The sequence below is a fragment of the Dromaius novaehollandiae genome, chromosome 9 (assembly GCF_036370855.1).
Source record: "Dromaius novaehollandiae isolate bDroNov1 chromosome 9, bDroNov1.hap1, whole genome shotgun sequence".
NCBI lineage: Eukaryota > Metazoa > Chordata > Aves > Casuariiformes > Dromaiidae > Dromaius > Dromaius novaehollandiae.
This window is the reverse complement of record NC_088106.1, coordinates 12855193-12881411: the sequence shown is the minus strand read 5'-3', so window position 1 is coordinate 12881411 and position 26219 is coordinate 12855193. Positions and strand designations below refer to the sequence as shown.

Sequence of the window (26219 nt, the reverse complement as noted above, 5' to 3'; positions counted from 1 at the left end):
ATATACAGTATAATTCTAATGTTTGCTGTGAAAATTTGCTGAAGCTTTTAAAACAGTATAGAAAACTAACTTTGAATTTTCCTGCTTAGTGAAGATTTTTTAAATGTTTGCTTTCTTTTTCAGAGAAATGTCCTCAAATTATTACATTCAAAGAGTGAGGTAGTCAGACAGTATATGGCAAGGCTCATCAATGCTTTTGCTTCACTGGCAGAAGGTAACTGCGTAAGAGATGAGATGCACTGCATAAGAGGTGGTACTTTCATATAGTGCTGGCTCGTAGGTACTTTACATGTGTATGTCGCTGCATGTGGAAATTTAGAGCCTTATTTTTGCAGCCTTTTTCTTGAGACTCCCTGTCTTTTGTTACATGCATTCAAAACAGTTTTTCAGTAGCTGGAAAGGTTTCATTTTGACCCTGTATATTCACCATTTCTATCTTTCAATAATTTGTGGTCTATACAGGAGCTTACGCAGGTGGTGCCTTTAATACAGTCTTCAGTCTTTTTATGAGGGTAGTGAGTGAAGTGATGCTATAAAAAAAGGGGAGGGGGCAAAAATATTCTGCATTAATTAAAAATCCTGTAGGCAGACCTGCTACCAGGCTGTGCAACAGTAGCTAGTGCAGCTGCTGTGGCATCTTCTTGGTCCCCACCTGAATAAATCTTTGCTTATCAATGCTACCTGTTTGATTATGTCTATATATATGCAGCTTTGTCTTTCTGCCTGCCTCAAATGTTAGCCTCTCAGGTTGGTGTTTTATGTTCAATAGCAGTAGGGCACCTAACTTTCCTGAGCTCTTTGGACATCTCTGTGCTTTTGCTAGAGTATACAGAGCTCTGTAATAGATTAGAAAGTGCGTACTGAAAGGGAAATAGTGGATTCTGTCTGTTATGAGCAGAGCTACTAACTTGGTAAGTGGGGACCTCATGCTCCAAGTGACTGGACTGGATGCAACTGGTCTGTTAGCTCATTTGTGCAGATTTGGGTTTTGGCACAAGATCGTGGCTTGTGAGGAAGAAACTGAAGCCAATCCAGCTTGCTTTTCCGAGGTGAGGGAGCTTTTCTGTCATGGGCTGATATCTCAGCATCTGTTCTTTCATCACTTTTTGCACCAGGTCGTCTCTACCTTTCTCAGAATCCAAAGTTGCTGCGAATACTGGAGGAGAGACTGAAAGCTGAAGACAAGGATTCCCTTACACGGGAGAATGTTCTGGGGGCTCTTCAGAAATTCAGCCTCAGGTGATGAAAGCACAGCGGGCAGTGGTGACAGCAGGAGAGGAAATGCAGGCTAGTTAGGCTCTGTTCAGGGAGGAAAGAAGAGCACTTGATTTTCCCATAACAATCATCAGAACCTCCTATGACTGATGAAAGCCATGTCATTATGGAGGAGAACTTAGTTTTGCTGACTGACTTAATCTGACATCCTAACAGCTGTCAAGACTCAAATAAATGTGTTTCTTCTGCCATAGCTTTGTATGCTTTATATGTATTCCTTAATTGAACAACCAAAGTGAAAATCTTACATAGAAAGTTCTGAAGATCTCACCTAGAAAAAAAGAGCTGACTTGAGTTCCCATATGTAGGATTTTCATTATCCATGCTGTATGTATTTTTCAGGGATTTCATCCTCATCCTGTTGATCTTTTCTGGAACTGTCTATGTATGGGCTGTCTTGTTTCTTATGTTTGCATTAGCAGTCTGACTCAGATGCTGAAACATCATGGGAAAGCAGTAAAGGGCATGCTGTTGCTCTCATGTGTCAGATAAATTTGATCTAAGACCTCTGTTTTCACAGTACCCAAGAGGAATGTTCAGTCCTGAATAGTTAACTGAGGGTAAGGGGGTAGATGTATGTGTTTAGCTCTTGTCATTTTCCATTTTCTCCTTCTAAATTAAGACTAGAAGGGGTTTTTGTTATTGTTTTTTGTTTGGGTTTTTCGAAGAATGAGGGATTTTGCATTTGCCATATTTAGGACTTCTCTGGATAAAGCACATGTAAACGTGCTTTGGGCAAGGTTCATTACCACTTTCTGGCATGAAACCTGATATCCATTTGAGAATGAAAGAGAGTAAATCTACATACCCTACTGATTGGAATACTAAGCCAGAAAAAAAGTAAAATGCCCGGTCTTAGAGAAAATGAAATTTCCATTAGAACAGTTGTTGATAGTGCAGGCGAGTTTGTTGAATTTGGAGGCCTAGGCATATTTTGGCAAAATGTGCTACTAAAAATCCAAGTTTCTATTTTCTGAAAAATAACAATCTTATAGAAGGTTAATTCCCGATGCTTGGTATGAGGATTTTTTTTCTATGGGGTCAAGTGCTCCCTTGTTTTGCCTAAATCTATGCCACAGACCCATCCCACGGATCCAGGACCCGGAAAGTTTTAGGAGCTTTCAGGAGTAATCTAAATACCAAGTACTAAGACCATGAAAATATCTGCTTTCATTTTGTAAACTATAGATTTTGTAATGTAGACTTACAGGCCATAAGAAATAAAGTGATTAAAAATGGTGTTATTCAATAAGAACTTTCTAGCAATATGTAATTTTAAGAGAAAGAATTCTTCAGCTTCATTTGTGAGGGTCATCATAGGAGACCTATTGTTTGAGTCAAGAATTATATCATGTGAGAATCTCTAGAGAAAAGAGCAAATAGATTTAAGCAAAGATCTAATTTGTCAAACAGTAAAAAGTGATATAGCAGAAGCAGTAATTAAATTGTTTTATGGGTCTGTTATGTGTGGCTGGCTTTCTTTTAACAATTTGAGGACAACTGACAATGCAGTTTTAGGTAGAAAGAAGAAACTTAGCCCAGCAGTTTGTAGATCTCGGGGGGGGGGGGGGGGGGGAGGAACACCCCAAAATGAAACCCCCCCCCCCCCCCCCACACACACACACAGCCATCCAACAATGTTTTAATCCTCTAACTGTGCAGGAATCTGCATCTTTCGTTTCTTCAGACTGTTAGTTCGGTAGTTTAATTGATTCTGCCAAAAGAGGTAGGTAGTTTATTTGCAGGCTAGTGTGTGGCAGATGGATGAAGCAGGGTTTAATGTGCTCATGTAACTATAAATGTATTCTAAATCTATTTGTCTTTTTTAAATCCTAGGCGTGCAATGCAGTCAGCAATGATCAGAGATGGGCTCATTTTCTGGCTGGTTGATGTTCTAACAGATACAGATTGCCTGTCTGATTACACACTGGAGTATTCTGTTGCCTTGCTCATGAATCTTTGTCTGAGGAGTGCAGGTGTCTTGCATTTCAAATTGCAATTTTATTCCAAGAAACAGGGAAGATTCCGAGTCCTGTTTTTTTCTTATATTACTGAATTCTTTCAAGTGACTATAATTAATAGCAGGGACTGACATATCCAGTGATATTTGAGTGCCATAACCAGTGCTTTTGTGCAGGTCTCTTCCCCAAGAATCCCAGACTACAGAGGTTAGCTTGAACAAAATCCAGAGAATTAACAAAGAAGTTAATCAGTGGAGCCCTTCAAAATTTGTTTTTTTGGATTCATACATCAGGACAGCCCTTCCTATGTTTCGGGTCCTCTTTTCAAAGGACGTTGTGTACATATTTGTATAATAGACATGTTTTAGAAAATAAAAGTCAGAACTGAATTAATCAGTAATGGCAAAGAGCTTAAGCTTTATCTAGGGAAATGAAATACTTGCATGCAACACTGCTTTTACAATGCAGAGATTCCCCCCAAGAAAGTTATGCTGCAGAGACTAAAAAAAAAAGCTTAAAGCAAATTTCCTTTTAAAAAGAAAAGCAAGGCAAGGATGAAAAAGTGATTGCTTGCCATAATTAAAATAATGTCTTTGTTTACTTTTGTTAGATTTGCATTGCATCCTGGCCAAGATTACATCTGTATAAATCCAGAGTAGCTCCACTGATTTCAGCAAAGTTATGCTGAGCAGCATTTGGCAGGAACAAGGAGCATCATTGTTCCTTCTAAATTAATTATATGTAGTACTGATTTTAATAAATAAGAAAGAAGCTTATTCTTATCTCTCATATTTTTTTCAAACATACTTATGTTTTCTGCCTTTGCAGGAAAGAAAATGTGTGCAAAGATTGCAAACCGTGTGCTCAGAGTTCTCTCTGATCTTCTTGGCCATGAGAATCATGAGGTACTTGTACAGTAAACTTTGGTCAAGGAAAGGTGGAAAGAAAAACTAATAATTAAAGAAAAAGCAAGAAAGGAAGAAATGAAAAGAAAGTAAATCGGTTTCATTTCCCTTGTTAGAGCCCCATATAATTAAGTTACTTGAAATTTTCCTAAAATTCACAATTATGTAATATGGTTGGACACTGACCTTGCTAGGCGTAGTTATGTCTTTCTTTAACGTACGTTGGTAGCTGGAAATGAATGTCTTATGCATAGTCATCATGCAATCCATGTGTATTCTTGATTGCAGATATCTAATGCTATTTAAGTGTCATCTTATACCAAATCCTCTCAAGCTTAACTAGTTCATGAGATGAACAATGTGTGATGTAAGCCATTATGCAGAACATCAGGTACAAAGAAGCAAACCTTCCAGTAGTTTTAAACAGTGGACTTATGACAGTCAGGCCTTGGTATCTTTTCATCTACCTCCTTATTTAACCTGCCACTATACCATTTTGTGGTCCAAGTTTCTTTTCTGTATCCAGATACACTTATATCCCAGATGTTAAATTAAACAACCTCAGAGGAGAATGCTAAAATCGATAGTTTATTTCTACCTAATGCTTTTCAACACATCACTCTGAAAAAGTCTGCTGTCTGTTACATAAAGCATTGCTTCAGCTGTCTCTGCAGAGGGGCACTTTTTAACCATGGAGCAGAATTCAAGGCAGGAGAAAATGAGGTCAAATAATCTATCATGCTGGAATCATAGGGAGGCAGAATTTTTGCCAGGACCCTCTAGACTGATTCCTTGATCCATGTGCAAGGTGCTTTGGGACTTTTAGTAAAAGTAAAATAAGAACTCTGGGGTCTCAGGTTTATATATATGTGTATCATCAGTTTTGCAATTTTTTGTTATTTATCATTTAAGCCAAAAATAAAGAATAAATTTCAATGAAGTGTTTGCTCCACGTTTTATAAATTCATTATGTATCATAGATCAACTCTTCTTTATTAACAGTTTTAAGTAAGATTAAACTTGGCATACCTTTATTGGACCGTTTCACTAGCTTTGTTTTTGATGATGCAAGTTAATACGATACATACTAATACAAAATAACATCCCAGTGCCTAGACTGAAGTAATTAGAAAATACTGTGGTGCTGCCAAAATCTGTATCTCAGAATGACCCTGAAATTTCTCTTCGAGGATGCATGCTTACAACCCATTTTGCACCTGTGCAGCTGATGGAAATTTTGTTATCAAAATCAAGTCCAAAGATAGCTCTCCTGGCACCCAAGAGCACTGTCAGAGAAGCTGTAGAATGCTTGTGTAAATCCCAGTCCCTTATCTTTCCTTGCTTCCCTCACTCCCAGCCTAGCTCATCTTTCCAAGGATGTAGAAAGCGGAGCTCCTCGTGAGCTATGATGACTGGAGATCTTAGTGCCCCAAAGGCAATTGACCAACTCAAAGGATCGGATAAGTGCTGATAAAAGTAGTTTGACAGATCTGGTGGTTTCCACTAGCCATATTACAAAGCTTTGCTGCTAGCTCCTTAGTGCCTCTGCTGTGAGACAGTAACAGGCAGTGAAGAGTGGGAGGATGTTTTAAGCTCCTACAGCTTTTACTACCCGACCTAAGCTTACAAGTGGTTGAAGTCTAAGTTCTTGCTGACACAGATCTTTAAGCCCTTTCCTATTTCTTGCACTTCCAGGAGTGCCTGTCAGAAACTAACCATCTTTTTCTGCTTTTTTGCTCTCTTGCTTTTGGCAAGGTTGATTTGCAAAAATACATTTTTGGAAAGGAGGGGAATAATCAGCACATGATAGTTCTGATTTAGATCAACCGTACTGTAGTGTACTTGCATCCTAAAAGTTTACTGCTTCCCAAGTGGGAATTTTTGGAAGTCCAGGCTAGCACAGTCAAACTCTGCAAGCATGATTTAATAGTTTTGCTCCTTCACTCCTAAGCTTTGGTTATAGTCAGCTGGGGGGAATGTGAGAGTTCTTCTTAGTGGTCTGACTATGGGCAAATGTTCCTCCCTCCTAGATACAACCATATGTGAATGGAGCACTGTACAGCATTCTTGCCATCCCTTCTGTCCGAGAAGAAGCCAGAGCAATGGTAAGAGATACTGCTTTACGTGATAAAAGGATCAGTTCAGGTGCCAAAGATGGCATACGGGTAGGTACCTGTTGAGTGGCGTGCAGCAGGCTTGAGAGGTAGGAGCCATGGCACTTTAGGAAGGGCATCCACAAGAGGCCCTCTGCCTTTGATATGCAAGCAGGTGTGAATGTACGTCTCAAAGGTTTTTGCCATATTTGCCACATCTTCTCTCAAAAGTGAAGCCGCAGCAGTGGGAAGGACTCTGTCTAGATTATAAACTGAAGGTGTTATTTTAGAATAGAGAAGTCCATCTAGCAGTTCAGGGGCAGGATATGTCCTTGAAGATGCTTTCATCTGTCTGCTACTTTTTCTTGGAGTTAACTCATTCTGCACTGGTGAATAGCCTCTAAGGGGATAAGTTCCTCTTGCTGCATTTATTTCTGCCTGGTGTAAAAATGATTGGTTTGGGAGGGCAGCAGGGGGGAGTCATCCCAGATCTAGGAACTGACTTCTGTGAAAGTAAGTCTAATAGTAGCAAATGTATTTTTGACTTCTGTTTTTGAAGAAGCTATTACTGGGATAGCAGTGTATCTTTGTATCTAAAGGACTAATCTGTAGAGTTATGCAGACTCAATTACTGTCAGATGTTATACCTCACAGAGTGCAGGGAATTGGATGTCATGTTAAATGATTAAATGCACAACGTCAAGCTTATGAGGCCACAAAGAAAGAAACTGAGTTTAGGAGGAAGATCAGAGCTGGTCCTAAATTTTGCTTACCTTCTTTGAACCTTGCACAGTTCTCTCTGAATGCAAATTTGACCTTTTTGTTAACAATTTTGTACTGAGTTCAGAAGGTCTGAAATTTGCTGTTCATTATGCATATTTCTGTATTTAAACCTAGAAGCAATACAGACAGCATATTTCTGTTGTCTTTGAAAAACGTATGGACAAAATAGAATGCTTAGAGCTGGGCACAGTAATTTGTTTCACACTGTGTGGTTTTTTTTCCCCAACAAAACAATGACATTTTAGTTAACAAAATGAAACACTGATTGTAGTCACGTGAAATACTAATCTAGCAATGTTTTGCACTACGTGCAGGGAATGGAAGAAATTCTGCGCTGCTTTATCAAGGAAGGAAATGCAGAGATGATTCGACAGATTGAATTTATTATCAAACAGCTCAATTCAGGTGAGAGGAACAGATGCAGCTATCTGAGCGGTAAATATTTCACAAAAGCCATAAGAAGGCTCATGTTTTTATTTGGCATTGAAACTCTCAAAGAATGAGAATAGTGTGAAGGTCTGAGAGAGGGTGAAGAGCAAATGTCAGGATTTGAATGTCAGATGTATTTTAAAGCATCCTTTTGTGTTACAATTATAAAGAAAAAATAAAAGGCTGCCTAGGTCTCAATCCTAAAGTTTCAGGGCTGTGAACAGCATGATCTCGGCTGTTTCTTTTGTGCCACTGGCCTCACAGTAGCGAGAGAATGGTGTCAACTGCAAAAATAAATAGGTGATACAATTTCTAGAGTAGGATTTGAGGACTGGATCCATCTCTGCTCATCTCTTGCTCTGTAGAGGAGTGCAGCTCCATTCTCTGAAATGGCTTACCTTAAATAGAGGGCAGAGGCTGTCCTTTTTGGAAAAGACATTGATGGGTCCCAGGCCTTGTAGAGAGTGAGGTGATACAGACAAAATACGAGGAAGTGTAATATTTCTTGTGTATTCTGTTCTCTGTGGCTGAAAGGAAGGATGAAGAGAGAGAGAGAGTGCATGAATAACAAAAAGGAAGTGAATTCAGATGAAATCTTTTTGTACAACAAAAATAGAGCAAGTTTGACTGTTTTCTTTTACTTTTGGAGACAGCAGAAGATGGTGTATCTTATAGTTCTGGCATGTAAAAGAACAAATAAAATATTAAAGCACTGTATTGTCCCCGTGCAACATCTACACTCTAAGTTTAGAAGGATGTAAAATCCCTCCTCTTCTGCCTGTGAGAATGGCTTTTTTAAAAGGGTATGATTGTCTGGTAAGTAATAATTGAGTGTATAGGTTGCTGATATAGCCCTGGGGGCTTGCTTCTTCTAAGAAAATAAGTTCACCAATGTCATTATTACTATTAAAATTATGATGTTTTTTCTTTAACTGCTTATTGATGTTTCTGCTCTGTTACACAAAAATTACAGTAAAGTATTCCATGTGAGTACTGCCTTTTTACTTGTAAACAGTTTGGTAATGAGGTGTTCATAGGGAGAGGTAATTATCTCTTATTGAAATACAGTTGAAAAACAAACAAGCTTGCAAGCACACACTTCTATTCAAGTCTTGTTATTAAATGAGAATTCATAGTGAGATTTATGGTAAAAGCCATTCCAGAGTGTTTCTGTTTCTGCCTTTTTCCTGAATATGAATTGACTTCAGTGATGTCTAGGATGCTTTATTAGAACAAAGAATTCCAATAGTTGTCATGAAAATAATGGCACATCTATGTAAGAAGTAAGCTAAATCTTAGTGTTGCAGAAGAGGGGCAGTAACTGCAGTTTATGTTAAGTCTGAGACATGCTCTTATGTGGTTTTGTTTTGCTTCTTTCTAGAAGAGCCATTAAATGATAGCATTGTGTCTGATGATGAAGAGGAGGAAGAGGATGAGGAAGTAAGTACAAAGGCCTACTACCACCTTTTAGAAAATTTTTTAACGTTGTAGACAGAAAATATTTGTGTGAATAATCCAGACTTTGTTTATCCTACAGATTTTTTAACTTTTATTAATTACCAGGGGGGCATATTAACAAGAAGATTGGATCTCTGTTCTCATTACCTTTTCTTCATTTGAAGTTCTAATCTTTTTGCTTTTGTAAGTCACCATCTCTGTGATAAATAAAGAATTACAAAATCCTTCAAATAAGTAAAGAGATGAGGAGCTCTTGTAGTGGCAGAAATCTTACATTTGTGCAGATGAATTTCAGCAATTAAAAATAAAGGAAGCAAATAACCCAGTATATCACCAGAATTGTTTGTAAACAGATTGCAATTTTTTCTTAAGGTATCAACATCTGTTTAAGGTGTGGCTTCTTTGATTTTTTGGAAACTTTGAAAGGTATTTAATGAATTTTCTGTGTGTAATTAAGAAAATCAGTAATTACAAATTAAGAAATAAATCCTATAAAAAAGTAATAGAAATAGTAAGCATCATAATTGTACCTGCAGTAAGTACCACCTGGTAAACTTTGTATTTCCAGCTCTGCTAATAAACATTTTTATACTAACACTTTTACTTTAGAATTTTTTAAGAGCTGCCTGCATAGAGTGAGGGATCAAGTGCAGATAACACATAGGATATTTGATCATCTAAATCAACAAGCAAAGCAAGGCCTAAATGGTGTGAGGGAAGTGTTCAACCCAGTCTTTGCCAGTGTTTTTGCCATTGCTACATTGCTGTAAATGCTCAGGAGATTTTTGAAAACGTACTGTGTAGACAGTTACACAAGAGTTTTATCTGAAAGAAGTCTGCTGTATAGCATTGCTCTTTTATTGGAAGGTGTTGCATGAGCAATTTAAGAGCTAAATTGTCTGTGGAATACAGTGTACATATATAGAGAGATATATTTATATCATGTGTTTGCCCTGCAGAAGTCAGTGATATTGAGAGCTAGTGATCATAGCAATCTCTACAAAACAATGTGTTACAAAAGTTCCTGGAGAACATATATGTACTGAAACCCCAGCTTATAGCAAGCGAGCAAACTCACAGCAAATGAGTTTTTGAGCTGAACCAAAAAAAAGAGTAAGACACTTAAAGCTCAGCAGGTGTGTCGTCTGCCTTTGCTACCTGTTGCATTTTATCCTGTAAGCCAGCTGCTGGCTTAACCGTCATCTGTTCTCTACCAGAGTAGTAGCACTTCATAGTATAGATCAAATACTTTAACAGTAATAAAAAAAAAATTATCTCGGTTGTAAAAGGTGTGGTGTCCTCTCAGTTACCGTGGAGTTTAGCACTTTGCAGGATCCAGCCTTTGCCTGGCAGTGGCCTGAGCAGTTTTGCGCTTGTTGGGTTAGTTAGCTGTTTTCCATGCTGTGGCACAGTGAGTGGTGACAAGCCTTGAGTGACCACACTTTTACCACTGACCCATCAGGTAATTTTAACAGACTTCTGTCACTCCTTGCTATTTTTGAGTCAAGTAACAGTAGGCCTTTGAAACAGAAATGCCTGATTTCAGTTTTATGTTAGCTTTGCCATTATATTAAAAGGAAGAAGAGCTCTCAGGAGGCAAATTTCAAAATGCTTGCTTCTAGTGTAGCATTAATTGTAGCAAATTCTAAATGCTCAGTGCACCTGGGAATTATAATCCCATTCTGTTATATGGAGTCCTGGTCTCTTTGAGTCCCTCGGTTACAAAATATAGTATATAAACGACATGGCAGCAGAATGATATGTAAAACTCATAATGTTGTTATTTTCTTAAATAAGTAGAGATTTGTTGACTTACTGCCTCAATGCTTGGGGCCCTTTGTATTTTGGAAATGCTATGAGTTACTGTTTGTTGATGATGTTCTGTGATAACATCTGATGTTGTCATCTGGCAAGCAAAAGTTTTGGAAAGTTTTGTCAGAAGTCTTGGGTTGATGTAACTTTTAAAAACTACCACAAACCTAATGTATTTCAGAATATATCCATATATTGACAATTCAGGGATGTGCATTCAGACTGCCTGCCAATATTATAACTTAGTACTGATTAACTTACTACCAATATTTATACCTTCACAACTAAGAAACAACAAAAAGACTTTTATGCAGACTCTTAATTTGCAGTTTTTACCCCAGTTCTTATTGTTTCCAAAAGCATGCAAAGATTCCCCATCCTGTTGTTATTACCTTTTGTGCATTTTGCTTTTATCTGTGTTTAATTTAGCATTGTTGAATTCTCTCTTGGCTTTGAGCAGATCTTGTGGTAATGACTACTTTCTCCTAAACACTGCTTGCCAAGATGCAGTTGAGCCTGCTGGAGGATAAATCTAGGCTTTTTAAGAGATCGTCATACACTGAGAAATTTAGGATTCACTAATGTGTGACAGCAGAGCATTTAACAGTATGATAAGCCTCTACATGGATACTGTTATTCAGAAGTAAGTTGTCTTTAGGGTTTGTCTGTTGAACTTTTAAATAGGTTAGCATAGAGCTTGGGATGTGCTGGCTACTAGAGTATTTACCCATCTGCGTCACATTAGCCAGGCTGGGTGTATTGACACTGTTCTGCAGTCACAGTGCGTGTTTCCTGGTGCTGAATAGTGTCTTCACTGTTCTGTTAAATACTAGCTTAATTTATCTTCAATATTTAATCTTTACATTTGCTTTTTATTTTACTTGGACCGTCTCTAAAAGCAACCTGTAAAAGTAAATAGGTGATATCATAGCTCTAACTCAGAAATTTATAACTAAACTTGAGATTTATAGATAAGAGTATGGTGACTGTTTATTAGATACCTCTGATCCAGCTATCACTCAGCACCTGGCAATAAAATCTGTAAGCTCCAGTGTGAAAATACGCTTCAGCTAAAGAGTACATCAAAAGAAAGTAAGCTTTATCGCAGACCTTCAGGATGTTAAGCCATTAGAGGACTTTGCTGCCAACATTTGCTGCAGCCCATGGGTGGTGGCGAACAGGGCGCCATTGTGTTATTGAAACAGTGGAACGATGGCATGTCTGTCGATGCTCTTTCTGTGCAAGGAGCTAGAGGAGGGACACTTTTGGGCTCAGTTCCCCGGTATGTTAAACAACGTCAGGAAGCGTGGTTGGCAGGGAGGGGTACTTCGCAGGAACCAGCAGCGTGTTTTCTGTGTGACAAAATGCAAGCGTCAGCCAGAGTATTGGTTGAGGTGGAACCTGGGGGAACAGAGCAATCTGTGAAGACAAATTAAATACGTCATGCACGCAGGTAGTCGGGTGAAAGAGAAGGATGATGTCCTGACTATTTGCTAGGCAGACTTCTGCAAAGAAACCTTGAAGAAAATGGTTAGCTTTTGATAAACAGTGCTAGATTAACACACCACATAAGAAACCTCCACCAGACTATTTATAAACCTCATTTTTGCAATTTTTTTTTATTTTTTTCAAAAGTAAATAAAATACATACATGTATAATACAGGTGGGGTTTGAAGGGTGGATAGTTTTGGTTTTATTTGATGAAGATATGTAGTCTAGCTGTAGGCTGCTTACATGTGTTTAGCTGTGATTTTCCGTTATTTTTCAACTTCCTTGCCTGTTTCCCAGACAATTAGGAGCTGATTGTAACATACCTTGCCTTGAGGAAGGGAGGTAGATTGGATGACTTCTTGAGGTCTGTGTAGCCCTGTCTTTTATGGCTCTAAGTGTGTAGAGGATGCATCTTGAAATAGTAGGAAAGTTAGTGATATCTCTTTTGTTCTTCTGTAGACTGCTTTGAATATATGAAAATTGTCTATGGATATGCAGATTTTAAAAGCAGTGAAAGGTACATGTCTAGATCCCTAACAGTGCCTTGGAAAGCTCTGTACTGCCACAATGAAATATGATGGTGCCTTTAATGTTCACAGCGATTAATACCTAGTTAGTAATAACAGGCTTGTCTGCTGTTTTGCAATACATGAGCCACTCTATCAGTAATTCTGTTTTATAGAAACAAGTCCCCAGAAGAATTTCTTCAACTGGCTGAGAGAAACAGTTATGCTGGTCCTTTGCTGAAATTATTTTAGGCAAATATAATGAAGAAAGGAAATTATGAGAGACAGAGCTCACTTCAGTACTCAGTGACTGCAAACTAGAATATACTACAGATAACAGTTGTGGCTTTTTTTATTAAATCCATGCACGAAAAAATACATTATGCAAATTTTTTACTCTAGTCTTTAGAACACTGCATGGGTTAGCAGTGTTTCTGTAACTTGCCTCAGTTGTCAACACGGGCATCTAATGCCATGTAAGATTACCTAGAATATCAGAGGTATCTGCACAAGGCTGTCAGATGTGACTTGAAACTTGCGGAAGACGTGTGCCCTTTCATAACCCCGGTGAAAGATCAGGCAAGATAGTTCAAAGTGGAGCTTGATGCCTGTGTGGACTACTGAGCCGAGTCCTTCATGTCTGTGGTCTAAGCATTTCTACCTCTTCTTGATCCTGGTAAATGAGGAGCTGATAAGCAATGAGACTGACTAAATCAGAGCAAAAATTATGTTGTTTAAACCATTTCATTGGTACTTAGGAGACAGAGGTCACAAACTTAAAAGCTGCCTCATCCTTAAGACTTGTGAGCCTCTAGAGCTCTGCTGCAGCCAGCACCTACTGAGTCTGAATGATGGTAGTCTCGTTGCTTTGCACCACGCAAAGACTGGAATCAGTTGGTCCTTGCCATGAAATGCCTTACCTGTGCACGCTTCCAATGCTTTTTTTTCCTGATGTTGTTTTTGTAGAGCGTTGTGCAAGTGCACGTATTGCGGCTGCTCTTCATGGCATTTCTTACTTTGGCTATTGAAAACTGCTTCTTGGCTCTAAATCTCACCAAAGTGAATGTGCTTTTCATTTTCTTTGCCCTCCCCTTTATGGTCTGGGACCCATCAAAGTTTGGTGGTCATTGATTTTATGGAGTTTGTGTCAGACTGTCTGCATTGCTATTACAATATATCTTACTACAATGATTCATTTACTTTTTCTTAGTCATTTACATTTTCTATCACAATCTGTTTCAAAAGAAAAGCACTTTCTCTTCATTACTTCTGGTCCAGACCTAATGTGGGGTATCATGTTTGCAGGAAGGAAGAGAATTCTCTTCAGCAGGAAAACACAAGCAAAAATAATACCTTGTTCTTTCTTCGGTTATATGTAATTAGTACTTTTGCTTTGCTAGAGGAATCCCTCAAACTTTAAAATTTCCTGGCGTGTAGATCTGTAAAAGCTGCATAACTTCCATGAAAGCAGAATCACCCATAGCCATGCTATAAATAGGCATGAGAGTGAATTCTTGTTACCTTCTCGTTTGAGGAGTTGATTACATTTGCTTTTTGTAAGATAAAGTCAACAGAGGATTGTTGCCTTCCTGTCAGTATGGTATTTATATCCCAAAGCACTAATTCCAAGAATTTTGTACCAACTGCATATTGTCAGCTTTGAAGCTTCCTTGCAAACTGCTGCTGCTCAACATAGCTCCTAAACAGCTGCTGTCTGTCACCTGTGGTCTCATCTTTCAGGAACTACTGCCCTGTGAGGGGTTTTGAATGCCCAGCAATAAGGAGTTTTGTCTTGAGTGATTAAAAATTATGCCTCTAGTTCTTGAAAATGAACAATAAAATGCTTTGCTTGGGGAAAAGGTTGTTACAGTTTAATTGAAATTCATACTTTCATTACCATTAGAGGATACTGATTTGTAACAAGAAACAGACAAGTTCTTCTATCAAGTTTCCTACCATCCTCTTTGCTTGAATGAAAGCTCTCCTGAGCTTCTGCAGTACAACTTGTTAGGACCGACTTACCTTAATTTTTAAAAAAAAACAGGGATAGGCTTTTCTTATCCTTCAGTGTGGATGAGAAATGCCATCAGAGTGCTTTTTTCTGGTCTGTGCTGTATGACTAGACTGGTTTGGGCAGATCTGTTAAAAAAAACAAAACTCCAAACCCCATACCAGCTGCTTATTAAGGATGAAGCATTGCATCTCTTCAGACAGTGTTTTACAGTGATACTAATGACAGAGGTTTTTCCTGAGCCTTTATTAGGGCAAGCAAGGAATAATTATTTGGGGTTGGAAATTGAAGGAGAACAACTTTTGAATGCCAACTGCGCTTTTTAGCAAATTTATAGAGAGAGGGGTTATTTTCTTTCTCTCAGGAGTCTTTAGTTTCTAGTTATATTAAAAGGCTAAGTGAGTTTCTAAGTGTCTGCTTTTTTGACTGAAATGCTTATACATCACTGCTTACATGTGTGGTATTAACAGTCATTTATCTGGAAAGTGCATATCATCTAAGTGACTACCAAAAAGAGAACTAAATTTGAAGCAAAAAATTCTCTGAGCTCAAATAACTGAGGTGTGTTGCTGTTACAGGAGGACCATGACACCATGGAGGCTGATCTGGACAAAGATGAGGTTTTGCAGCCTCAGCTGGGAGAGCTTGCAGGAGAGAAGCTGCTGACAACTGAGTACTTGGGAGTGAGTACTACTCATCAGAATCCTGAAATAAATGAATTTTTTGGATTAACTGTTTAATTTCAGCAGTGTCATCAGCTTTTAGAATCGTGTCTTCTTGAGTATGTTACTTGAAATACCAGGCTCTACCCGCATAGCAGTCCAAATCTCTCACTGTCTGTTTTATTAGCTGCTGTCCAAAAGTAGAATAACTTTCAGAAAGGTAGATTTACCCCTTTATGGGAGGTAGTCAGGTCATGGCTTAATAAGCTAAAGGCAGCCTTAAGGTTCTAGTGCTAGTTCCATGACGCAGCAGGCACACAAAGCAAAGTCCTGAGCAAATTCATACTGGAACACTCTGCTGGTTGATAATATTTTGAAAAAAAGTTGAGCAGTTAACTGTTCCTACAGGCTTTATGCTAGGTCAAGCATTGTCTGTCTCACCTCAAGCAGCAAAAAGTCATTAAGTAAAAAAAGCATAAAGTTGGTGTGAACTCCATCTAGTATGCTGTGACTAATTTGAGAGAAATGTAATTGTGTGCCTTCTGGATCCCAGACTGCATAGGTCTGGCTATGGCGATGCTAGAACTGTGACCTTAGATGAGATGTCATCGTACAGCCTGCAGCGATTCCAAGGATTTTTGTTCGGTGACCCTGGGGCACAACTTGGTTTCTGAAGCAGTGTTTTACATACTTTTCCCAATGGCTCCAGTTACTTGTTTTTCCACTTCTTCCTCTTTTTTTTTTTTCTTTTTTCCTTTTCTCCATTTCTTGTGTATTAGATAATGACTCATACTCCAAAAACCAAGAAGAAGCTGTTCCCTGGTGTCCATCAGAGTATAGATGAGCCTCTCCAGAGACCTGTGACGCCAGGTTATCACAGGACTGTGTACCCAATGTAAGTCTGAACAAATGAGACAAAGTTGGATTTTTTTTTTAAACATCTTAAAAAACCCAAAACACAATAATTTAGTGCCTGATAAATAAAACCTCTGTACTTGAAAGTGCATCTTGCCATTGTCATTCTTTACAGACTACTTTGAAAAAATAAAAGGGAAGAGTAGTTTAAGCAGAGAAAGGTGTACTGGATGAGGTTGCATACTTGGAATAACTGAGTAAATGTTTATTGATCAGTTTGATTTAAACTTGCATTACTATGAACTTTGCATTCATAATTCTTATCTCTTATGGTATATTCTATGGGTCAGCTGCATGCAGTACGTAAAATACCCAGGATCTTCCATTTTATAAGCAAGTAAATATATTTCTCTAGGGACATTTGCTACCCACTCACGAGGAAATAAATTAAAAAGAAAAGGGGAAAGATGAAAACCATAACGTGTCCAATTTCCTGATTTGAAAAAAAATTTTTTTTTCCAGCAGGAGGGTCTGTGACACCTGGCTTTTGATGTAATTGGGGTCAGCAGTAGAAGGCTGCTTTGTAATTGGAATTAAGAGATCTTACAGTAAGAGCTCCTTGATTATGCTGTGCCTTCTGTTAGAACAAGTTTTCGCTGTCCTGATTGAGGAAGTAAAATACCAGTGAGATCTCAAATTTAACTGATTTTTCACTTTTCAGTTGCATACAGTTTTGCATTTGGTCTAATCCAGGTAGCAATGATAAAGGAGTGGTTTGTTATGAGGATTTAATGTTTTCATTTCTGTGTGTACTTTCTTAACCTGAGAGACTGCGAACCACTCTAACAAATACAGACAACTACTCAAAAGCCATGGTATCAGTATAGCTAAGTACCTTAAAATGAATGGATAACCTGAAGTAAAAAGGTGTGATGAAGCTTGAATGTAGAGGTGGTTCTTAAAACTTTGGGGTTGATATATTCTTCTAGGACTGTCCCATGTAATTTCTTTTGCTTTCATGTTCATATTTTCTATTTCTTAAATACATTTCTTCCCCATTTCTGTGTGGAAGATCCATACAGACAGAAGTGGAGACTGATTTAAGCTGTAGTTACACACTTGAGTGTAGTGTAAATCTATACTGTTATGGAGAGGGAGTGGTCCCACCTTTACCTTGTCCATCTTTGTTCCCACCCACTGTCTTGCACTGGTGTTAGTGTTCATACAAGCAACTGATCTGGCTGCTGGGAGCCCTCCTAATTCACCCTGAAACACATTTTCAGCCAGGTGTGTCTTAGGATGTAGAAGTATAACTTATCAGACCTGGGCATGGGAAAAGCCCTGGAAAACTGTTGTTTGTTTATTTATTTTAAGAAAAATGAATGAAACACACTTCCAAAACAGAAAGAGAATTTGTGGCTATCGCAGAGCAGAATTTGCCTTGCACAGTCTGATTTTCCTTCTGTGTACTAGTCTGGCAAAAACGGCTTCTGCTGGAGTGTAAAGCCTAGCTCTTCTCCCTGGTAGAATCTGAATGTAGATTTTAAAGTTTACACTTAGTGTCCTTTGTCCCAGTGATCAACTTTTGCACCATGACAATGTCCCCTGCTTTTGCAGGTCCTCTCCCTCTATATTATATATATGTGTGTGTGTGTGTGTATATGTGTGTGTGTATATATATATGAAATATATATATATGAAGAAAACTGCACCAAATTAATGTAAGCTCATATTAGTAGAATAGAGATTATTTAAGCATTTTTCTGCAGTCCTCCAGAAGGACTACAGGCCATAACAATATAAACTGGCTAATATGTGACTGAATATACAGAGTGACTTCATTGTGGGTCAATACTACCAAGTTCAAAGTTCCACTTCCCCTGCACAGTATGTTGTCTACACTGGGCTGTAAGTCCTGGATTGATTCTGTGCAGCCAGCTCTTAGAGTAGTCTCATTTAATGTTTAGAAACTATTTTTAAGGAATAGATCTGAGTTACCATTGAGTGTCTAAGCATTACATTCCTGCTTTGTAAGTGGGGAGAAAAATAAGTATGTGAAAATGAAGCGACTTTACTATGGGAAGTCAGAAAAACAGTGGCAAGCCTGTGAGAAGAGCTTGAATTTCCTGGTGCCATGCAGCACACCACAGTTTATACACCATGGATAGTCTCTAGAAGTGATTAAATAATGCCTCTTTTTACCACCATCTACTGAGATAGTATGTTTGCTTAACAGAATCCCAGGATTACCTGGTTCTGTGTCAAGTCAAATCCTGAATCTTCTTATGAAGAGCTGTGCAGTTCCTGCCTCTACAGGACAATTTCGTGTCACTGCAAGATACGAATTAAAAATACCTCTGGACCCATATTGATTCTAGTAGCTTTGTGTCCAAGCAAAGTGTTAGTTTGATGGTGTGAAGCAGTCTTTACAGATTGCCTCATTATGTATGCTGGAGAGAGGGAAAACATAATCAGCAAAAATCTAAGAGTGGAAATATGTGAAAATCCATTCCCCCCCCCCCCCTTTGGTCAAATGTAGAACTAATGTGAGTGTTTGGTGCTCCCATGTTGTAAGCAGGAAGCACAAGATAGCACCTTGTGTGAGAAATTTGCATTTATAGTGAAACTCTATCTAATTAGCTTTTGTGTGCAAGGAAATTGCACTAAGTAGACATTCTTGAGCTAGATTTTACAACAGAAAAGGACAAGCTCTGATGGCTTTTATGCCGTTCTAATTTTAGTTAGAATTCATTTACTAAATGAGGAAATACTCTGTTAGGAACCCTTGCAGGAGGAAGACAATAAAAGTGACCAAATCTTAGCTGACTTGATTTGAAAGTAAAATCTGAACTGGATGTATTTCATATTTTAAATAATCTAAGTGACTAGTGTTTGCATCAGATCAAATGGCACAAAAAACATCAGGCTTTTTACCCTCTTGTCTACCTAGGAACAATCCAGGACAATTAATCTGAATTATCTCAAGTTGTGGATTTAGCAGAACAGTTAAATCACGTTAAAACTGCGTAAATGCTTGCATGCAGTGGATGTAACTTGCTTTAAGTTCTTCATGAGGGTCTTGATGCAACATATTCCATTTTAACAACATGATGAAAGAGGGGGCAGTTAATGGGGATAATATATTTCTTTACAAGTTGTTAGCTCATACTTCAGAAAAGGGGAGGATTTTTCAAGCTGGCTAGAAGTAATCACATAAAAAAATTAATACAGAATAGCTGGTGCACATGTAGCAGCTATTCCATAATTTCTGTATGACTTCCCAGTGCAGACAAGTTTCTGGTTATTTCAGGTTTTTTTTTCTTATTTCAGATATTTTCAGATTCTAGTTACTTCAGATGAATTGTCCTGGGACTGCTATGTAAGCTGCTTCCCTCTCCCCCCCCCTCCTCCCCTCCCCCCCCCCCTCTTTTAAAGACTCAGTGTCTGAGTAGCTGTGAAAGCATTAACTGCTTCCCTGGACTGCATCCTTTCTAACTAGAAATACAGTCTAGTTACCTTAACCTGATATTGGGCATGAATAGCCAGGGAAACTTTCTGGGTCAGGCAACATTTTCTTGCCCCCTTTTCACACCCCTCTTGCTTCTGTTGTGTTTTGTTGGCTATTACTAAACAATCTGTACTCTATTCTGTCTTTCTGTTCTTTCTTAACAATCTACCTCACCGGGGAAGTCAACAGATCTACTTCTCTACTCTGTTTTAAGTCAGTGTTGCATATTGCTCTCTGCAAAGTGGAATCCTCATAATATTCGGGAACAAATCTTACGTCCTCGTAAAAGCAGAGTATTGGAGACCTCTCAGGCCCACTGTTGCAGTCCTTTTCTTAAGCATCCTGCTGGCATATTGTGTCTCTAGACTGCAAGGAGTTGCGGTTTCCTTTCCTTGGCCCTTTTTTGCTGTAGGAGAACATGCTAGTTTCAAATACACCCAACATCAGCTGGTTTGGGGGAGCTACAGTCATGCAGTTAAATTATGACCTTAACAGTAGTTTACAGTATAAAAAAAAACAGTTTTAATTTCTTCTACACCATTACAGGCCATTAGAAGGTAACTCTCATGCAGCGTTTTAGACTCTAAGAATTCATCAGCCTGCGTTCTCCTCTCTCCTCTCTCCTCCAGGCCAGAAAGCGATGACATTTCTTGCCACGGGAGGGATGAAAAACTCCAGTCCTTGCCGGGTGATCATCCTCCCATTCGTAGCAGGAGCAGGTCCAGCATCTCTGACCTCTGCATTTCCTCCTCATGTAAGGATATTCTGTGAATGCTGTTGTTAATTGTTCGTGTCTGTCTTGAGTGGGGCAGGCATTTGGGGCATAGCATGTGGGTTACAGACTTGTAAAATGTGGCCCGGCCCTCCCCGTGTAGACGCTGGGGCAGTCTGCAAGACTTTGGGATGCCTTGCGCCATTTTGGCTTGAGCACAGTGAATGGCTACAGAAGGTACCATGCGGTCTGCAGAAACTAATGATCTCACTTGCTTCGCTCCATCTTGCTTCCTGTGGAAGGGTCGAGGATCACACCCAGGGCTTCCTATGTGCAAAGTGTATTTTCTTTCACTCAGTGATGTCCTCTGCCTAGGAGAAGAGCTGCGGCCAAGAGACAGTGCACTTCCCAACAGGCAAAGCTATTTACTTAATCAAATATACCCTTGTTTGGATCTAAATGAATCCCTGTCTACTGGCACCTGCAGGCTCTGTTGGCTAGACCTCTGCATTAAAGTTGACGGCAGCTGCAGTTACATACTTAGTGGAGCAGCTTCAGTCAAGCCATAAAAGGTTGTGGAGGATGGGAAGCCCTGTGCTGTGTAGCTACATTGTGGGTGATGCCGCTCAAGATTCTGCCCTCGCAACAAAACCTAAAATTAATGCAAATTCAGCTGGGCCTGAGAAACAGGAGGTGGAGTTTAAAAGGTTATAGGCTTCTGAAATACTTTATTGCCAAACTTCTGATAACCACAGGATCCACTTCTGCTGTGGGAGTTTCAACCTGCTTGCAGGGACTCATTAACATTTCCAATTAGGGATTTAAGGCAAAATGGTCTGCGATCTTGGATAAAAGATCTTGCAGCATATCCGGTACAGAATTATTAATAAGTTCAGACAAAGCATGCCTTTACTGAGAAATATGCTTTGAAGCAGTAAAGAAATAGCATACTTTTTTCTCCATCTCCTTTTTTTTAAATTTCCTAGAGGAAATGAAAAGGATTCTGAGAAAAGTAACCAAGGTCTTGCAGACAGGAATCTGCTTGCGTAATGCCTAGAGCTGATAAATATAATATGCTGAACAAAAGGCTTATGATAGAAGCAGATGAAGCTCCCGTTCAAGATGTGCACTTGCATTCTCACTGTGGTGCAGGAATGAGAGCTGCTGTCTTCCAGCCTCGCTTTACGCAGTAGCATGCCGAGTATAGCTAAGCCCATTCTACAGGGAGATTAGCTGGCCAGAGGCAGCAACTCAGAACAACAGAAGTTACAAACTAATCAAAACCGTGCTGACTTAACAGTTTTGTTACACAGAAGAAAAAAATGGTGTTTTACATGTTCATACTTTGTAAAGAAGATTAAGTACAGCAGATATCAAAGGTGCCGCTATTTGCTCTTTTAAAGCATACCGTAGGATAAAACCCTCCCTTGGATGCAGATTTGGAGAACAAATCACTTGTGTTTCTCAGGCATTACACAGCCACCAGGAGCCCATTGTGCTGAACCACACTTTGATAGTATCTTTACTGAGAAATGCATTCGCTCACCTCCGTCAGCTGTTCCATGCTGCTGAGGCTGTTCTGCGCTGTAGGTGCTGTCTGGCAATTTGCTTGGGGAAATTTCGGGGAAGGTTTAAATGGGGAACCTGAGTAAGTCAGAAAAGTAAATGTTGTTCATATTTGAAGGAGAAAAGCGATTTGATGCCTTCTTGCCGAAGAAATTGCTGCCAGCTTTAATATTTGCATATTTTCAGAACTTTACTTGTAGGCCCATCTAAAACACCATTTGGTAGCTGTTTTCAGTCAAAATTATGTGGAGGTGAATGCTGATAAGACAACTAGATTATACACTCTCTTCCTGTAGAAAAATCTTGGTATGCAAAAAGACAGGTAATTTTTGTGTGTGGCAGTGGCAATTCTTCCTAGCACTTATCCAGGCTATAAAACAACACTGAGTTACTTGAAGGGACTGCCAGAGGTATGTTTCAGGCTTTTGCAGGTAGCCGGTGAAATATGTGCTTTCTTGTCTTTTTCTTCTTACCTTTTGGGATTTAAAAATGAAGAAGAGAGGAGAAGAGAGAGACTGCAGTGCTGAATCCCATGGCTATTCAGTTCAGTGGCTGGACTTTCATTCTGTATGATGGTAATTGGATTGGCTCTTTGGACATTCCCTGTTTTCCAAAAGAGAATATTTTATCTAATTCTTGAATTGTAAAGGCTTGAATTTAAAACAGTGTAAAATAAGCTCTTGAGACCATAATTCTGAAAAGTATTATTCTTCAAAGCTTCACTGCACTTTCTCTTCTAGTGCCTTCCTAGATACTGCAATGAACAGTGCACAACAGAAAGATGTAAAAATAATTGTGCTTCTTCTAGAGTCTTTTTTCACACTCAGGGAAATATCATTGCTGTGGAATAGAATATGCAGTTTATTGAGTTCTGATCTTGGTCTCCTGCTTATTAAGCAGAACAAGGAATCTGCTCACTTCAGAATACTTATTTTCCAGTATCGCATGAGCAGTTTGGGTTTCAGAGTTTCATGCCATCGAGTCATGATCGAGGGTGAAAAAGTGGTTAGAATGAAAGTTTCATGTGAACAGTTGGCATCAACAAGGCCATGCCTCAAGGAAGCAAAGGTTAGCCTCAGGAAACCTTAATCCTCTTCTGTTTTCTATAAATGAAAGCAGTTCTTAATGTCTTCCATACCTGGATCTATTCACTTATTTCTGAGTCACTCACCTTCTCATTCTTCTGAATCTGGAACTACCCTCCCTTTTTGTTGCTTTGTAATGAATCAATAATTCTGGCTGTTGTTTGTCTCCTGCAAGCAGAAAACCTGTGGGCTAAAGATGAATCCTGGTCATCTTATTATGCTACTTAAGCTGAATGTCAGGCAGAAGGTATGCTGGCCAGCCCAGTGCTTATCTAGAAGTGACCTGATCTGTCTCCCTATCTGCATGTGAAAGCAAATAAACACTCAAGGGCAACCTGTCCTGGGCATGGGAGAAATGGGGCTAGGGATTTTCTTTAAACTGCTGTTGGACTTGCACATCGTGGTGACCTTGTGTCTCTCAGCAAACTGACTGTCCTTCCATTCTGCATTAGTGCAAGGCAGAAGACAATGTTTAATGAATCAAATGTGTTAAACCTCCCTCTGTTCTGATGGAGGCATTTGTAATACTGTTTTTCTGTCCTCACTGGCTGCCTGTTATCCGTTTACTAGCGATATATATGGAGAACTGCAAGTGGTTGCATTCCTGTGACTTTAATGAAGATGTCAGTCGTTGGCTGATATATGTTAAATGATGATTTGCATGTTCCTAACCCATTGCAAATGTAAAGTATAACTGCTTTGAAAATTGTCCAAGCATGGTCTACTTTTCAACTGCGATGGGTTAGAAGCATGCACACGTACAGTTAACTTGGCTCAGCTGATGAGGAGTAATTCACTCTGCTGCAATAACTCGATAGCCTGCCGTTGTCTAAAGGTTTCCATCATGCAGCAGGAGCTGACTTGACTGTGTTTCTAGTAAATTTTAAAAACAACTCCTCACTGAATTGTGTTTCTTTTCTAAATAGCAATTGAAATGGAGTCATCTAAGGTATTCTCATCAGGCCACAGAATGGACCAACGCATCCCAGCTGCTGACAACATCTTGTCTTCCCGATCTACTGAGTTCACCCAAGACAAAGTAAATGGGCTATCTAATAGGTATGATTTGTCCAGATGAGTATGTAAGAGCACAAGAGGAGTCTGAGGGGACTTACCAGCTAATTCCATGCTGCTGTAAAGACAACCTGTGAAGTCATTTGATGTATGATGTAGTCTGATGCGAGACAGCTGTGATGGTGCTTGCCAAACAAAATACCCTTAGCTGTGCCAGTGGCAGCTGTTCAATTCCTAAACATCTGGTCCAGAATGGGAGAAATCTCAAGTAAGACATTATTAATGAACATCACATGTATGCACAATATTGTCTTCTGCATGTAAGACTTCCTTACTGCTTTCTTAGATGATGGACTCTACTGTACATCATGGAAAACATTTTATTAGTGAAGAAAGGTAGGGCCATAAGAACAGGACAGGAACTAACTTGCCGAAGGAAGAGAGCTTAAGCATTTAAGTGGATTCAGAGTGTTTGAACATGCTGAGTTCTAGCACTGCTGACCAGAGTCCCTGATTTATCCACTGGACAAGTACAGCAAGGGAGGCAGTATTAGGAGTTCTAGCACAGGGTTTCAAATGTTTCTTGAAAGATTTTTTGTCAAAGGAAGAGAAAAGGTCTTGCTCTACTTCTCCCATTCATACCAGGAGCCCTCTGTCAAGGTTTTGTCATATATAGGATTATGATGTTATATCTTGGATGAGAACTAGGAATCCATTAGGAATTGAACCAAAGTTTTTCAGGGCCCTCAAGTATCCATGAGACATTAACAGCTTTTTCCTATAGCTAATTTGATTGGGCCAAGTTTTAAACAGTGACTGTAGAGAAATTTTTAAAAGCAAATACATTCCAGAAGTAAAACATAGAATGGGTGGAGATGTGTTACAGGAAAGGTGTTACCAACTCTTTATGGATCTGATTTTTCAGAAGTGCCTGGTTATTCAAGGCAGTTAAAGCTCTAGCACTTCTGAAAACTGGACTCTCTGCTTAGAGCTTTGTTTTCTTTGATGGAGAAAAAGGTTGTTTTTCAGCCTCAGGCTTTGGCATGTAAGAGATCGTAGATAGGCAGTGTCTTGTCCCCCATCTTAGTGAGAGGTTTTGCTTCTTTACAGTCATAATCCATTTTTCTTTAACAAACAACAAAAAAAACCCCTTGTATCCTGTAATCTTGAAGTTTTGTTTGCAAATGTATACCTAAATCTCACTGATAGGTGGATCTCTAACTGAAGGCATGGGTGCAGTGTCCTGCAGAAGGAGATTTTATCTTTTCATTGCATGCTTCCTTACCATGCGTACAGCAATTTCTACTTACAAAAGCAGCCTCAAGTTACGTATACGAGAATGTAGCCATTCACAGTCCAAGCAGAACACCGGGTTTTCTGTGTCAAGGGTCTTTTGTTAATATGCTGGTTTTGCAATAGCTAGACCTGCCTTTTCCTCCTTCTTTCATTCTTTCGTTCTTGGAGCATACTTTGATTTGTTTGCACAACAGAGTGAATAAGTCATTGCTTTGGTCATAGTTTGATCCACTGAAAGAGGTCTGCCTCCTTCCTAGAAGAGGTAGGTATGAGAAAAGGAGGGCTGACTTGTGGTGATGCAGGGGTCACTGCTCCCGTTTCCCCTCTTCCTTGAGCAGTATAAACTGGGAATTAACTGCATGAAGTTCAGTGAAATTACATTTACACTAAATCAGTCTGAGAGAAGAATGAGGCCCTAGCAGTGGCATGTCCATTACAGTTGTTTTATTTCCATAGGACCAAATGATTGTTTCAGTCGACGTGTGCCAGGCTCACAGCTGCCCCTGCATTGCTATTGCCTGCTTCATTCTGATCATATAAGAATACAGATCTGTTGTGCTTTTTAGCTAAGCAAGGATGGATTTGTGAGTAATAGATCTGAGTTTACACCTGTGGCTGGCTGAAAAAGCATTTGTTTTTTGTTATGATTGTATCCAATATCAACCTAATGCAGATATTAAACTCTGTGGGGTCTTCTTAGGTCTCTAATGGCCTCACCTTTCCAATAATCTGGTAAAGCTGGTTAAAAAGTGCAAGCACATTTCTCTTGCAGAAAACAGTCTGTAACTCATCTTTG

At 39.2% G+C, this 26219-nt stretch overlaps 1 protein-coding gene across 5 annotated transcripts in view; it reads left to right on the top strand.

Annotated features, from left to right (window-relative positions):
• ARMC9 (armadillo repeat containing 9) overlaps positions 1 to 26219 on the top strand; it is a 74124-nt gene that overhangs the window by 37166 nt on the left and 10739 nt on the right. For 4 of the 5 annotated variants that reach the window (XR_010390480.1, XM_064516749.1, XM_026093478.2 and 1 more), the window contains 11 exons: positions 124 to 214; positions 1116 to 1239; positions 3112 to 3251; positions 4065 to 4141; positions 6172 to 6246; positions 7332 to 7422; positions 8828 to 8886; positions 15304 to 15408; positions 16167 to 16282; positions 20380 to 20504; positions 24040 to 24172. Coding sequence is in view for 4 of the 5 variants with exons in the window: in XM_064516749.1 (XP_064372819.1) it covers positions 124 to 214; positions 1116 to 1239; positions 3112 to 3251; positions 4065 to 4141; positions 6172 to 6246; positions 7332 to 7422; positions 8828 to 8886; positions 15304 to 15408; positions 16167 to 16282; positions 20380 to 20504; positions 24040 to 24172 (1136 nt within the window). In the remaining variant the exon portion in view is untranslated. The remainder of the gene's footprint in view (positions 1 to 123; positions 215 to 1115; positions 1240 to 3111; positions 3252 to 4064; positions 4142 to 6171; positions 6247 to 7331; positions 7423 to 8827; positions 8887 to 15303; positions 15409 to 16166; positions 16283 to 20379; positions 20505 to 24039; positions 24173 to 26219) is intronic. The other variant, XM_064516750.1, reaches the window with a different exon arrangement.